This window comes from Passer domesticus, chromosome 20 (genome assembly GCF_036417665.1).
Source record: "Passer domesticus isolate bPasDom1 chromosome 20, bPasDom1.hap1, whole genome shotgun sequence".
NCBI lineage: Eukaryota > Metazoa > Chordata > Aves > Passeriformes > Passeridae > Passer > Passer domesticus.
This window is the reverse complement of record NC_087493.1, coordinates 8,658,481-8,672,388: the sequence shown is the minus strand read 5'-3', so window position 1 is coordinate 8,672,388 and position 13,908 is coordinate 8,658,481. Positions and strand designations below refer to the sequence as shown.

At 58.8% G+C, this 13,908-nt stretch overlaps 2 protein-coding genes across 3 annotated transcripts in view; one reads left to right on the top strand and one right to left on the bottom strand.

Moving 5' to 3' along the window:
• Positions 1-248: 248 nt before the first annotated feature.
• AANAT (aralkylamine N-acetyltransferase) lies at positions 249-13,402 on the bottom strand. 2 transcript variants are annotated; one of them, XM_064395164.1, is made up of 4 exons: positions 13,290-13,402; positions 2,706-2,990; positions 1,855-2,009; positions 249-1,248 (listed from the first exon to the last, which is right to left on the bottom strand). In XM_064395164.1, the coding sequence occupies exons 2-4, from the start codon at positions 2,860-2,862 to the stop codon at positions 943-945; spliced, it is 618 nt and encodes a 205-aa protein (XP_064251234.1). In that variant the 5' UTR covers positions 2,863-2,990; positions 13,290-13,402; the 3' UTR covers positions 249-942. The 2 variants fall into 2 exon arrangements, with proteins under 2 accessions (XP_064251234.1, XP_064251235.1); XM_064395165.1 differs by lacking the exon at positions 13,290-13,402 and adding an exon at positions 6,462-7,682.
• The window catches only part of UBE2O (ubiquitin conjugating enzyme E2 O), a 60,436-nt gene continuing 59,824 nt past the window's right edge, over positions 13,297-13,908 (top strand). The window contains exon 1 of the mRNA XM_064395162.1: positions 13,297-13,674. Within this exon, the coding sequence (XP_064251232.1) occupies positions 13,297-13,674 (378 nt within the window). The remainder of the gene's footprint in view (positions 13,675-13,908) is intronic.

The following is a 13,908-nucleotide window of genomic DNA, read 5'->3' as shown; positions in this document are numbered from 1 at the left end:
AGGAGAAGCCAAACATTTGGATCCATGGAACCTCCTGATCCTGCCTGAGGGCAGAGTCACCCCTGCCTTTATCCCACCCTTCACTGAATGACCTGGGGCTGGATTTGCCCCTTCTCCCCTGAGGCTGAGGTGCCCCCAGGGGTCCTGGATTGCTCTCCTCATAGCAGCTGCTGCCCTCCCTCTGGCCATTGTGGTGATCATGATCAAAGCAGGGCAGGAACACACATGGGCTGTGTTAGAAAATCACCACCACGTCTTTATTTGCTGCTTTCCAACAACCTGAGTTGTTTGCAGAAGGCTTGTCCTGGGCTGGTTGTGGGTCTGGGACAGGGAGGACCAAATGGTTTGGGCTGGTTCCCTGGGGAGGCTCTGCAATGTGCAGCTGAGGGTGGCTGGGGACTGGGAATGTGCTCCAAGGGGGCTGGGAATGTGCTCCAAGGGGGCTGGGAATGTGCTCCAAGGGGGCTGGAAGGATGGCTGTGGGCAGGGAGGTGGCTGCCATGGCCCTGCCTGGCCTGGAGACTGCTCAGGGAGGGCTTGGCCATGGTGTGCTCCACTCGTGGTGGTGGTGATGGCGGGAGGGGTGCCAGGCTGAGGCACGTGTTTGCAGGGGCTCTGCTGGGTGTCTGAGCAAACCGTGGTGGGTGGAAGTGTCCCCACACCAGCAGAGCACCCCCAGCCATTCCCAGGGCAAAGCCTTTCCATCCCAGGGGGCTCGTGGCCCTGCAGCCCACCCAGAGCTGCCAGCAGAGCCCAGGCAGCCGATGCTTCCAGCCGGACCTGGCAGGAATTCCTGCGCCCAGCCCTGCAGGGATGGGATGGGGCCGGGCTGGTGTGGCTGTCAGGCAGATGTGGCAGAGGGAGCAGCCACATCCAGAGCCAGCTGGGGACGATGGATCACAGGGGATGCACAGGGGCTGCAGCCTCTCGTCCCCCGGGGCCTCAGCAGCCGCTGTTCCTGCGCATGAAGGCGTGTCCCCGCACGGCGTGCTGCATCTCCACGAAGGCCATGTCCCCCACGGTCACCTGGCAGGGCCCCAGCGCCTGGAAGCCGCACTTCTGGTAGAAGGGCACGAGGAAGGGCTGGCACATGAGCAGGGCGCGGCGGGCGCAGGGCAGGCAGCGCAGGTGCTGCAGGTAGCGCCACATCAGGATGGAGCCCTTGCCCTGCTGGCGCACGGTGCGGTGCACGGCCAGCACGTGGATGTGCACGGCCGAGCCCTGCGGCTTGTGCAGGGTCAGGGCTGCCTGCCAGGGGGGAAACAGGGCTTAGCAGGGCCAGGGAGTACCATCCTGCTTCTTATTCCCCACCCCAAAGAAGCAGGGTCTGCATCCTACCCGCCCTGTTTGCCTCCCCCTCATCGCCTCCCCCCGTCATCCTCAGAGGGTTTTTAATTTTAAAATGAATGTTGAGGGGGATTTTTTACTTGGCGTATTTTTCAACAGCTTCTTTTAAATTAATTAATGAGAGAGATCATTTCTACCAGAGCGGCCCTGTAGCAGTTAGTCATGGGAGAAGATTTTGGGAATAGCCTCAGGGCCCCAGAGAGCTTCTCCTGGTCCCCAGGGTCTGGCAGGGCTGGTGCCCTGATGGGCCACTCAAAGCCCTCCCCGGGAGGAGACAGGGTTTGGAGGGTCTCAAGCAGAAGGAGAAGCCAAACATTTGAATCCATGGAACCTCCTGATCGTGCCTGAGGGCAGAGTCACCCCTGCCTTTATCCCACCCTTCACTTGAGGCTGGATTTGCCTCTTCTCCCCTGAGGCTGAGGAGCCCCAAGGGGTCCTGGATTGCTCCCCTCGTAGCAGCTGGTGCCCTCCCTGGTGGTGCACGAGGTGGGAAGGACTGGGTCATACCTGGCTGAGCCTCTCCTGGTCCCAGAGGGAGCCAATGATGAAAGCCACGAGCCGCCCTTCCTCAAACCAGCCGAGGGACAGCTCCGGGCACAGGTTCAGGAAGTGGCGGATCTCATCCAGGTGCAGGGGACAGTCCCCAGAAACCGATATAAAGGCTGGAGGGGGGCGGTGGTGAGCACAGGGAGAGACACAAAGCACACCCGACCCTGAAACACCCCCAGCACTGATGTAGGGAAGGGAAAGTGGGATGTGATGGGGAGAGATTGCATGTGTCCTGCTGCCTGCTGGGTCTAAAGTCTGAGGGATGCAGGTGGATCCAGGGAGCAGTGCTGCTTCTCCAGAGGCAGCTCCCCATGGCCCAGTGACCAGCTCGTGACTCTGCTGATTCCAGAGCTACAGCAGCAGCTGCTGAATTGAGCCCACCCTCGCAGCCCTCCCTGGCTGCCCCTCTGCTGGGAGAGGAGGGAGAAACGGGCTGGGTGAGTCTGAGCTAAGGGGAAAGGTTGCCCGGGTGGCACCTCTAAGAGCCCCTGTGCAGGAGGAGACAGAGCATGGTGTCCTTCCTCCCACCTCCCCTTTTCCTATCCTGTCTTTCACAGGGTTGTTTTGGGTTCCTACTCAGCATCCCCACCCCAGGCTGAGCTGGGGCCGTGGCTCTTCATCTCATTAACCACAGATCCTCCTTAGGGAGCCCGTGGTGGCCACAGCCGCTGCATCCCTCCCAAGAGGGAATTCACCACTACAAGGAGCACAAGAGACTGGAGACAGATGCTTCTGTGGGATCCAGAGGGATCCACAGATCCAGCTGATGGGATCCAGCTGATGGGATCCAGCTCCCCGGCTCCCCGTACCTTCTCTCTCGATCTCGAACACGCTGGCGGCGTCCCCGGGGCCGAGGCAGCGGAACTCGCTGGCGGGCAGCGTGTGCCGGCGCTGGCCCCCGGGCGAGCTGCGGGGCGACCGCAGGTGCACCGGCTTCAGGAAGGGCAGAGCGCTCAGTGCCGACATCCTCCTCCTCCTCTTCCTCTCCTCCTCCTCCTCCTCCCGCCGCTCCCTCGGTTCGGGGCAGCCCCTGCCGGCTCCCACGCTCTTTATTCCAGCCGAGCTCCTCCAGCACTGTTAGCAGGCAGGAGTATCTGTTGTTCACAGAAAGAATTAGGCTGCTTGTCCCCCTTTTCCTGTGGGTATTTGTTTGTATATGCAGCAAATGTCTGCCCACAGTGACACCAACTGCTCTCGCTGTCAGCCAGGGGACGCAGGAGGCTGGCACGGAGCAAACCCCAGGGACAGAAGCACAGTGATGCAGGTGGTGGGACAGAACAGGAGAGGAGGCAGAGCTCTTAGAGCTGGAGCAGGTGCGGGGCTGAGCATCCTGCCCAACACTGCCCAGCCCATGGCAGCACCAGGCAGTGGGATGGGCAGGAGAGCCCTGGGGACAGGCAGGGTGGGATGTGCCTGCAGGAAGGCAAGAGCTGTAAAACAAGCATCTATCTCAGTGAAAATTCCCTGTGATGCTCCGGTTTTTGTGGAACAGCTATGCTGGAGTAGGAGGTCACAGGGACACACACCAGGCAGCCAGAGCCACCTCCTCCAGAGCACAAGCTGGCAGGATTTCCCCCCTTCTCTGACTCACTGAGCAGGTGAGTGACACAGCTTCACTTCTTTTGGCTTTTTAGGTCACGTCCACACCCTCAGAAGTGGGTCCCTGGTGGGGCTGAGCAGGTGACTGGGGCTGAAAGCCTTGCCTGTCCTCCCTGGTGAGGTGGCCTCAGGCTTTGCCCCCTGCCCCGGCAGCTTTGGGCAGGATGATCCCACCAGGCACAGCCCAGGCCAGGACACTCCACCTTCCACAGGCTCTCCCAAGAGGGTCACCAGCACCCGAGGGCATCTGGCAGCACCCATCCTGCACAGCCCAGACAAATCCCTTGACCTGGATCAGCGCCTGTAGCTTCAATCTGCCTCTGCTTTCACGTGTGAGTGAACCGAGTCAATAAACCCAGAGAAAACCACAAACTGAGTGAATAACTTCACTAAGCACACGCATCCTGCACACAGAAATAGTGGGAATGGCTTTCAGAGCCACCCGTTCAACCATCCATCCAAACTCAGAGCAATATGTAAGCAATTTTCAGTGAAGCCAGAGCAAAGCCAGGTCATTTTTGATTATTGTTTCAGAGGTGCCGGCTTTCCCTGCTAATTATAGGCTTGCCTCCAGCTAATAGGATTTATGAAACAAAAGCATTACCAGCACAAACATTGCACAGGGCACAACTGGCGCAGGCTGGGAATTTTCCATCCTGAAATGCCAAGGGCTGGATGCTTGAAATGCCAGTGTTATCCAGCCTGAGGTGAGACAGGGTGGTCAGGATTTATTTTCAATGAATGGCTGCTTTGGCTGTGGGTGTGTATCTAAGGGATCAGATCCATCAGGGACAGAGGGTTTCCTTGGCAGGGGAATTACTTAGCATCCCCAGTGCTCGTTCCAGCCACCAAGGACTGACTGAAGTCATGCTGGGAATGGGTGGTTCATGCTCCTGCAGGAGGGAAGCAAAGCAGGGTGAGCTGGCAGGGAGAGTGGGGTGCTGGGGGAGTGGGCCTAGTGTTCATAGAGCTTATTATCAAACCTTCTGGAACTCCTCGTCCTACTAATTGGATTAGGGACTCTTCTGCATGAATAAATCCCAGAGTAGGCAAGAGAGTAAGCTCAGGGGATCTTGAAAATGCAGTGGTGGTTTGATCCTGGGGGTGCTGAGTGCCTGGGGTTGATCTGGGGGTGCTGCTGGACCAGGCTGGGATGGCTGTGCAGGGATGGCAGGGCAGAGAGAGCAGTTGAATATGACCTCAGGCATGGCCAGCACTTCAGTTCCCATGGGAATAATGGAGCTGGATTGTGGAATCACAGGGTTGGAAAGGACTGCTAAAGGTCATGCAGTTCACTCCCTGCAGGGAGAAGGGACACCTCCCACCAGCCCAGGTTCCCCAGGGGTGTTCAACAGCCACCATGCAGTGCTCACTGTCCAAGAGCAAGTCTTAATCCCAGAGCACATGGAGGCTGGAAACTACTGAGTCACAGGAAGTCTCTACAGGGACAGCCACAGAGGTTCAAAACCTCCTGTTTAAGTGGCTGCTCCAATCCCATTAGAGAAAACTGGGAAAGGGCAATCAGGTTCCTCCAGCTATTTTTAGGAATTACCTGAGACCCCAACCAGCAACACCCTGGAGCAGTAGGCAGGGAAGGGGAAAGGTTGCTCCTTGTTTGTTTTCCTTGTGCTTTTTCCCCTCCAGCATGTTATTCCTGCCAACCCAGTTTATACAGCTGAAGGGCTGATATATTTTTGTTTCTTTTCTGGAAATGAACTTCTTGCTTTGCTTCTCAGCTCCCTGAAGAGTTGAAGTTCTTCTGGGGAGGGGGGGATACGTAGAACGTGCAGAGCACAGAGGAACCAACAGTGCTCCCTAACCCTGGAGAAACCCACGAGCCCTGCACAGCCATGGGGGTACCACGGGAAGCATCAAACCTGCAGAAGTAAAGGAAACTCTGCCCAGGTCCCAGAATAAGTGAGAAACAGCAATGAAGAAAACTCTCTCTCCATAGATCATCTGTCCTCTGATGCTCCAGCACAGCCTCCTGTATTTGTCCATGTCACTTATACCCCAGGCTGAATTTTGTGCTGTGACTCCTTGCCAGACCTGCCTGAGATGAGCCCACTGTGTCTGTGTGTCACAGCAGTGAAACAAGAGCTTGCTCTGTAAATTTTTCCTGCCATCACTTGTGTTTGTGCACCAGAAATCAGAGCATCCCCGTGGTACAGAGAGATGCTCACAGATAAATGAACAGGCAGGTGCACAGAGCCCCCCTGGCAATATCTTTTACTAAGTTATGAATTGTCTGCCTGGATTTGGAGCTGGATTTTTTTAATTAGTTGACAGTACAGAGTTATTCACCCAGTCTTAAAGTCAAATACTCTGTGTGGAAGAGCTCAGAGAACAGGGAGGGTTTCAGTGAGAAGAGTCCCTGCAGGATTTTGGAAGCACGTGTTGAAAATATAGGGGTGAGACAGGAGCTGGGATGAGAGTCACACCCTTCCCTGTGCCAAAACCACTTCTCAGCAAGCCAGGCTCTGTACACCAACCTCCCACCCCTCCGGGGAAATCCCCCCTGTCCTGGGACACGGGAGCAAGCTGCAGTGGCCAGGGGACCAGGAGCTGTCCCCGAGGCTGCCAGTGCCCCTGGGATGGGGCAGGGATGTGGGTTCTGTGCCCTGGGATGTGACAGGGATGTGGGTTCTGTGCCCTGGGATGGGGCAGGAGTGTGGGTGCTGTGCCCTGGGATGTGGCAGGGATGTGGGTGCTGTGCCCCTGGGATGGGGCAGGAGTGTGGGTGCTGTGCCCTGGGATGTGACAGGGATGTGGGTGCTGTGCCCCTGGGATGTGACAGGGATGTGGGTTCTGTGCCCTGGGATGTGGCAGGGATGTGGGTGCTGTGCCCCTGGGATGGGGCAGGAGTGTGGGTGCTGTGCCCCTGGGATGTGACAGGAGTGTGGGTGCTGTGCCCCTGGGATGGGGCAGGAGTGTGGGTGCTGTGCCCCTGGGATGTGGGTGCTTACCAGCCGTGACGCTGAGCTGCTCCCTGCCCTCCTGCCTCCAGGGGTGCCGTCTCAGCGCTGGCAGCAGAGGAGGATCTGGGCTTTTGCCTCCTCTCCTCCGTCTGCTGCATCCTCCACAGCCCCTGCTTATATATATTTGTTATTTATGGAGCACGTGATGACATCCTAAGGAGTTTAGGACTCTGATGAAAGACAGGGAGAGGTGAGAGGCTTTAAGGTGTCAGGCCAGCAAAGGGATCACTTCAGGCTCCTTTCTATTATTTTTTTTCTCCTTCCCCTGGTGTGAGTGGCTGCAGAGGGATAAAGCATTTAGCTGATTGCTCTGCTCTGCGGGCTGGGCAGGGAGAGCAGGGGACTCAACCAGGAAAAGGGAGCACTGTCCTGTTCTAATCCTGACCTCTCCAACAGCACCAGGAGCCCTGCCCAGAGTGGATGAGCTTTTTTTTGGGAGGCCTCTGGTTGTGCCAGCCATGATCATGGCTCGGGCTTGAGCAGGGGGGAGTTTCTCAGCTAACTCCTTGTAGGATGGGGAGTCAGATCTAAGGTTTCTTGCCCAAGGAGCTTATTCCAAAAACCAAGCACCTCTCCCCCATGCAGCCCTCTGTCCCTGGGAGCTGTTGCATAAGAAACTGGACAGGCAGAACCAGCAATGTTTCTCCCCATCAGGACACGTGTAATAAAAGGGAGATTATCCCAGGCAGGAGCACGATGTTGGCATCATCATTATCATTGGGAACCAGATGCAGCCCTGAAAGAAGCCTGGAGCAGGAGGCAGAGCTGGCTTTGCTCCACTGGAGACATTTCCAGGGCAGCTCTGGACCTGCTTTAGCTTCCAGCCATGGGCAAAATGACCTGGAGCTACGCCCTTATCTCTCTCTTTTAAGCTTTTTCATTGAATCGAAACAGAAATATGACCCAGCAGCTTTTTGCTCTTCAGAAATGGCATTTTTTGGAGCAACTCCCAGCCATTAAAAGAGCCCAGCAGAGCAGAGGTTGGCCCGTGGCTGGAATAGTCAATCAGGGATGCCGCATTCCACAGTCTGTCTCTTCTTGCTCCCACACAGCTGCAGAGGGTCAACAGCTCCATTAAATCAGAGCCACAGCAGCGTGCCTAGATTTGCATATTTAGCAGCTCTCTCAGCATCTTCAAAGAGCCCCGAGCTGTCACTGCGGGCTGGTCCCTGTGTCGCAGTACCCACTCAGGAAGGCAGCAATTATCTCCGGCTAGGATTTGCTGCGAGGGGCGACATGTGGGAGGCAGATGAATCACGGCTCGGCCCCCCCTCTGCCAGGGTTTGGGGATGGAGCCGTGCACACGCAGCTAGGGGCTCCTCGGCTGCCTCTCCGGCCCCATCATCCCGGCGCTCAGGGGATTAAGCTGCTTGTGGTGTCTGCAGCCCTGGCTTTGGGGCTGGCTCTGCCATCACGGGATTCAGACGGCATCGGGATCCTTCCCTGCGTGACGCCGTTGGAGAGGTTTCTCTCTCAGGCTCACGTAATTGCATAATTCCCAGCTGGGTGCTGTTTACATCCCTGTTCAGCACCTTCCTCTGGCTTGGACCCACGTTTCCAAGGGGGCGATGCTTTTTTCCTGCCAGTGACCTAACAGCAGGGCTCTGCACTTGGGCATTGCTGCAAGGTCAGCAGTGGGCTCTGATTTCCTCCTCCCTCACCTCCTTTTCCATCACTCGTGCTGGTGCTTGCTGTTGCTGTAAGTTCCCAGCAGGACGTGGCTCTTTGGACATGCTCGCTATTCTCAGCACTTGCCAGGTTGCCCACCTGCTGCTTCTGTCCCCCAGTGCTCCCTCTCGAGCTGCCAGGAGTGGTTTTAATTCTCCTGAGAAGCCAGCGTGCCTCCTGCCCTTCCTCTGGAGCAGGACATGGTGGTTTAGGAGCCTGCCAGCTGCTGCTCTTTCAAAATAGCAATAGAGGGCTCCTGTGGAGGGTGGCCAGCCCCCAGCCCCACGCTCTGAACAGGCCCTGGAGGGGCTAGTTCTGCTCTGTGCTCTGAAGTGTTTATATATGTATATTTATAATATGAATAACATGCAAATATACATGTATGTGTCTTTCCTCTGGCATATTCCCCTTGGCCCATCAGTGGTGAGGCTGATTCTCCCCACAGACACTCTCAGGGAGCTGGGGAAGGGATGAAGGGATGAAAGGAAGTTACTCCGCAGCTTTTTTGGGTTCTCAGCAATGGTTAGAGGCTTTGACCTGCAGTAGATAAGCACGTGCCTTTGCAGGCCTGGTGTATCTTGCTGCTCTTCTACCTTTGAGGAAGGAGAGCAAACAAGTCTGGCAGATGGTTTCAGCCATGGCAACCTCAGCCAAAAGCAGGAGGTGGGTGCCAGGACCCAGCCAGGACCTCTTTAGTCCCCTCCCTGGAGCACAGCACTGCTGCTGGTTAACCTCCTCTCCTCTCGTGAGCTGGGGTTTGTAACTAGGTCACACCACCCATGGCACAGTCCTTGGGGGAAGGTCAGGGGGGCTGCAGGAGCTCCTCTGGGAGCAGAGGGCTGGGCAGGGGGGAAGGAGCTCAGCAGTGGCAGCCCCAGAGCTCCAAGCAGTTTAGAGCCAGTGTGGCTTTGGGAAAAGAAGATTCCAGCCCCCTGGCAATTGCTGGGGCATCCTGCTGCTTGCAGGATCTGTCAGACCTGTCCCCAGCCCTAACCCTGGCACATGCTGCTGGCAGCCAGGGTGACCCCTGGACATGGCTGGGGACAAAATGCCACCCACGGGGAAGAAAAATCCTGGAGGGCAAGGCTGAGCCTGGACCAAGGCCATTGGGGGAGTTCTGAGGTCTTGTTCTCAGTGGAAAGGGTGAGAGGCGGGAGAGGAGGAGGATCAGGCTCACGTCGGGTTGTTCGTGTACAAGGTGATGCTGCTCTGAGGTTTTTTAGGAGAGCCAGCAGCGTTTGGTCAGGGCAGCACAGCCAGAATTCCTGCAGGATCACAGCATGGCTTGAGGTGGAAGGGATTTCACAGACCATCTCCTTCCCTGCCCACCCAGCCTCCAGAGGCTCTCTGGGATCACAGAGACAGGGATTGCCACGTGCTGCATCACATTCCTGTTCCCTGATGTTAGTGGGGACACGGGGACTCCTGCTGAGCTGTTTGTCTGCGTGATGGTGAAGATAAACGCCCAGCTCTCCCTGTGGGAGGGTCTGGAGCATTCCCTGTGACACGAGCTGCTCTGAAAGATTTTCCTGGAGGCACCAGCTCTTCCCAGCAGGAAAAGGAGGAGGACTCTGCCTCTGCGGAGCAGCAAAAGAGGGAAACACCGGGAGGACTGGCCGAGGAGGGGCTGCAGAGCTGGTGGAGCCTCACCTGCGTCTGATATGGAATTATATCAGCTCAGAGGAGCTGCTGCCCCTGGGGAGCCGCTGCCACCGCTGCCCCCGAGCCACCGGGAGGCGGCAGCCCACGAGGTGGCACCAGAGCCCCGCCGCACCGGCACCGAGCGGGCACCGCGGGCACCCCCGGCCGCGGGCACCCTCCGGGGATCCCCGGGGGACACCCCGGCACCCACTCCACTCCCTGTGGGCATCGCAGGGCCCGGCAGACATCCCCAACACCCAGCAGACATCCTGGCACCCTGCTGGCATCCTTGGCACCTGCCATGCCTCCTGGTACTCTGCTGGCATCCTTGGCACCTGCCACGCCTCCCTGTACCCTGTGGGCACCCCAGCACCTGCCCCTTAAACCCTGAGCAAAGAGGCCCTGGGAGAGAGCCAAGGAGGAAGGACAGGGCTTGCTTTTCAGCGGTATCTCTGCAGGGAGATAAGGAGTGTCCTGGGTATCCCAGCACCTGCTGGGCATCTTGGCACCCTCTGGGCATCTTGGCACCCTCTGGGCATTCTGGCACCCTCTGGGCATTCTGGCACCCTCTGGGCATTCTGGCACCCTCTGGGCAGCAGAGCTCAGCGGGGGGACGCTGGTGATCTAACCTCAGTGCCATAAGGTGGTTAGATCACTGGGACAGCCTGGTTGCAGGGAGGATGTTCCCCTGCAGAGTAAAGGCCATCCCTTCCCAAAACAGCAAGAACTGTCCCTAAGCTGGGCAGGGAGGCTGCTTGGCAGGTGTGACTTTGCACAAGTGCTGCGTGTTTTGCGGGGTGGTGTGGACTTGCAGAGATGCCTCAGTGGACATCTGAGTAGTGATGTTAAATAGGAGAGGCTCCTTTTGACACCCAGGCACTGCAAAATCTGCAGGCTGTCAATATTGTGACAGCCAAGGCCCTGGGCTGTTGTGTCCTAAAAAAAGCAATCAGTCCTCCTTCAGTGCCACTTCCTGATGGAAGCATGTCAGAGCTCCAGCAGGGATCAGAGTGCACAAACACACCCAGCTCGGCTGCTGCTAACGAGCAAACAGCCCTGACCTGTCCCCATTACAGAGCCCCTGCCGTGAGCCTGGCCAGGGGTATAATGTGATTGTTTTCGTGGCTATTTGTGGCTACCTGAGCCCCCACCACTGCTCTTCAGCACATAATAGCCCTGAAGAGGGACGGTTTCCATCTCCACACATGATTGTGCCCATTACTGTATCTATATTTTATTAGTGGCTGTTGTAATGCACATTAAGGAGACGGTGAGGAGCATCACTGTGCTGGGTAAAGCTCTGCTTTGAAACCTCCAGAAGGCATGGCATCAGATTAAATGAAGCCAAAGGGCACCTTCTGCCTTTCCCAAGGGCACAATTCTCCCTGGCTACAGAGGGAGAGGGGCTGGTACCTTGTCACAGCTCCAGTGGGCTGGATGAACGCCCTGGGGAGATGTGTCCTACTCCCCCCTCCAGCACAGTGATGGTCAGAGGGTGAAATCCTCGTGCTCTAGAATTCTGAATGCTGCCTATCAACCCTACAGCTTGTCCACAGAGGTCAGGACATGTGGATGCAGGTCTGCATTCCCAGGAGCACACCCCTGGAAACAGCTGCAAACCCCCAGTGGCACTGACTGGATATTTAACTGCATTTCCCTGTGGGGCAGGCTGCTTTTAGCCACCCAATGGTCCCTTTTAGCTCTATTCTGTTTCTTATCCCTGGAGCTGAAGCCAAAAATGCTCCAGCAAGGAATCACATTAACTGATTAACACATTGACTGATCACTTTCTGATTAACGGGGTGCTCTGGGGAGTGATTAAATGCTGGGGTGGAGGCTGGCAGACAGGGGCTGGAGGGTTTCACTGCCTGCAGCTCCCTGATTTGGAGGCAGGGCAGGGGTAGTTTGTACCTCTCCATCCCTTGGAGCATCCTGCTGCCCTGCCACCCACACCCAGGGGAGGGAGGAGCTGGGCAGAGCTCCCAGTGCCCCCATCACCCCCACACTGCCTGCCCCAGCCTCTTCTCAGCTGCTTCCCAGGGCTTTAGGGCCGTTTGGAAGATTGGAAGATCCCAGTCTTGAGGAGAGGGCTCCAGAATTGAGGAGGTGAGCACAGGCAGAACTTTATCCTGGTTGATTTTCCTGGAAGGAGAAACCTTTGAAGGTGGACTGAAGGCCAGTTGGTTGATCCAGCCGAGGCAGAGCAGTCTGGGAGGGAGAGGACAGGAGGGAAAACTGCTCTGCTGCTCCTGGGGTCTTTTTGGCAAGAGAACAAATTAGGCTGAGGATTTCAGGCATTTTCTTGATATTCAAGCCAGGGCTGCACAGGCAGGAAGGTCTAGGGAGAAAAGAGGCAGGGTGTGTTGTGGTAAAAGATAGGCAGTGAAGGCTATTTTGGATTCCTTTAGTCCTTTGCCTGCCAGAGCAGCAGGGCCTGCTCAAAAAAAACTTTTCTGTTTACAAAATCTCTGCAGACAGAGGGGAAAAATCCTCAGAGTCAATGAAGCCAAATATTCTGCTCATTTGCACACCCTAATGAGGGCTTCTAGGAGCCATGAAAAGCAAGGCCAGGCTCTGATGTCGGCTGGAGAGCAGTGCCCGGTGCCAGGACGGACCCCAGCTGTGCCCAGGCAGAGGGGGCTGCAAACTGCACAGCCCCCAACACTGGGGAGCAGGAGGGGCTGCAGGGCAGGGGCTGAGAGCTGGGGGTGATGCAGAGCAGTGTCCCCCTTCCCTGGGGACCAGGGACAATGCAGAGCAGTGTCCCCCATCCCTGGGGCTCAGGGACAATGCAGAGCAGCCCCCCATCCCTGGGGACCAGGGACAGTGCACTGCAGTGTCCCCCATCTCCAGGGACCAGGGGGTGATGCAGAGCAGTGTCCCCCCCATCCCTGGGGACAATGCAATGCAGCCTCCCCCCTCAATCCCTGGGGTTCGTGGGATGATGCAGCAGAGTCCCCCATGCCCGGGGGTCAGAGAACGATGCAGTGCAGCCCCCCACATCCCTGAGGATGCTGATGCAGTGCCCCCCATCCCCGGGGATGATGCAGAGCATCGCCACACCCCTGGGGCTCAGAGGAGGATGCAGCCCCCTCCATCCCTGGGGCCAGTGGCGCAGCACAGCCCCCAATCCCTGGGGGAGATGATGCAATCCCCCGTTCCCGGGGATCAGCGGGCGATGCAGCCCCCCCCGCCCCGGGCCCGGTAACGCAGCGCAGCCCTCCCGGTCCCGGTCCCGGTCCCGGTCCCGGTCCCGGTCAGGGTCCGGGTCCGGGTCCGGGTCCGGGTCCGGGTCCGGGTCTCGGTCCCGCCCCGGTCCCGGTCTCGGTCCCGGTCTCGGTCTCGGTCTCGGTCCCGGTCCCGTCCCCGCCCCGGTCCCGTCCGCCCCTCCCCTGTGGGCGTGTCCCGTGCCGCCGTGGGCGTGTCCTCCCTGGCCCCGCCCCCGGGCCGTTACTTGCCGCCCCTCCCCTGCCCTCCCCCTGCTGCCGGCCGCGCGCTCCCGCTCACCGGCGCCATGGCGGACCAGCCCGAGGAGGGGGCCCCGGCAGCGCCGGCCCCGGCACCCCCGGCTCCCCCCGCCGCGCTGCCCCTCTCCGCCCCGCCGGGCGGCTCCCAGCGCCTCCTCTTCTCCCACGACCTGGTGTCGGGCCGCTACCGCGGCTCCGTGCGCTTCGGCCTGGTGCGCCTCATCCACGGCGAGGACTCGGAGGAGGACTCAGAGGAGGGCGGGCGCGGGGCCGGGGCCGGCGGCGCCGCCAGCTCGGGCGGCTCCGAGTCGGGCGGCCCCGGGGGCGGCGGCGGGGACGAGGGCCGCGCCAGCCCGCTGCGGCGGGGCTACGTGCGGGTGCAGTGGTACCCGGAGGGCATCAAGCAGCACGTCAAGGAGACCAAGGTAAGCGGGCGGGGGGCGGCCTGCGCGGGCCCGGGGCCCTCCCCGCGGGGCCGGCGCCGGTTGCAGGGCAGCGGCGCCGCCTTGGAGGCCTCCCGGGCAGGCCCTGCCCGGCCTGCGGGGTCGGTGCGTTGGAGGCTCCCGAGGCGGAGGTTGCTGCCCGGTTTCCCCCGGCGCGGGGAAGGGGGGGACGGCGTTCTGCAGAGTGTGAAATCCCGCTCCCTTCCCTTCGTCGCG

Coding starts and splice junctions, on each gene's coding strand:
- AANAT (XM_064395164.1), bottom strand. CDS start 2,862: ATGTCGGCACTGAGCGCTCTGCCCTTCCTGAAGCCGGTGCACCTGCGG. Junction 2,010..2,705: donor GTTCGAGATCGAGAGAGAAG/GTACGGGGAGCC, acceptor GCCCCCCTCCAG/CCTTTATATCGGTTTCTGGG. Junction 1,249..1,854: donor ACCAGGAGAGGCTCAGCCAG/GTATGACCCAGT, acceptor CCCCCCTGGCAG/GCAGCCCTGACCCTGCACAA.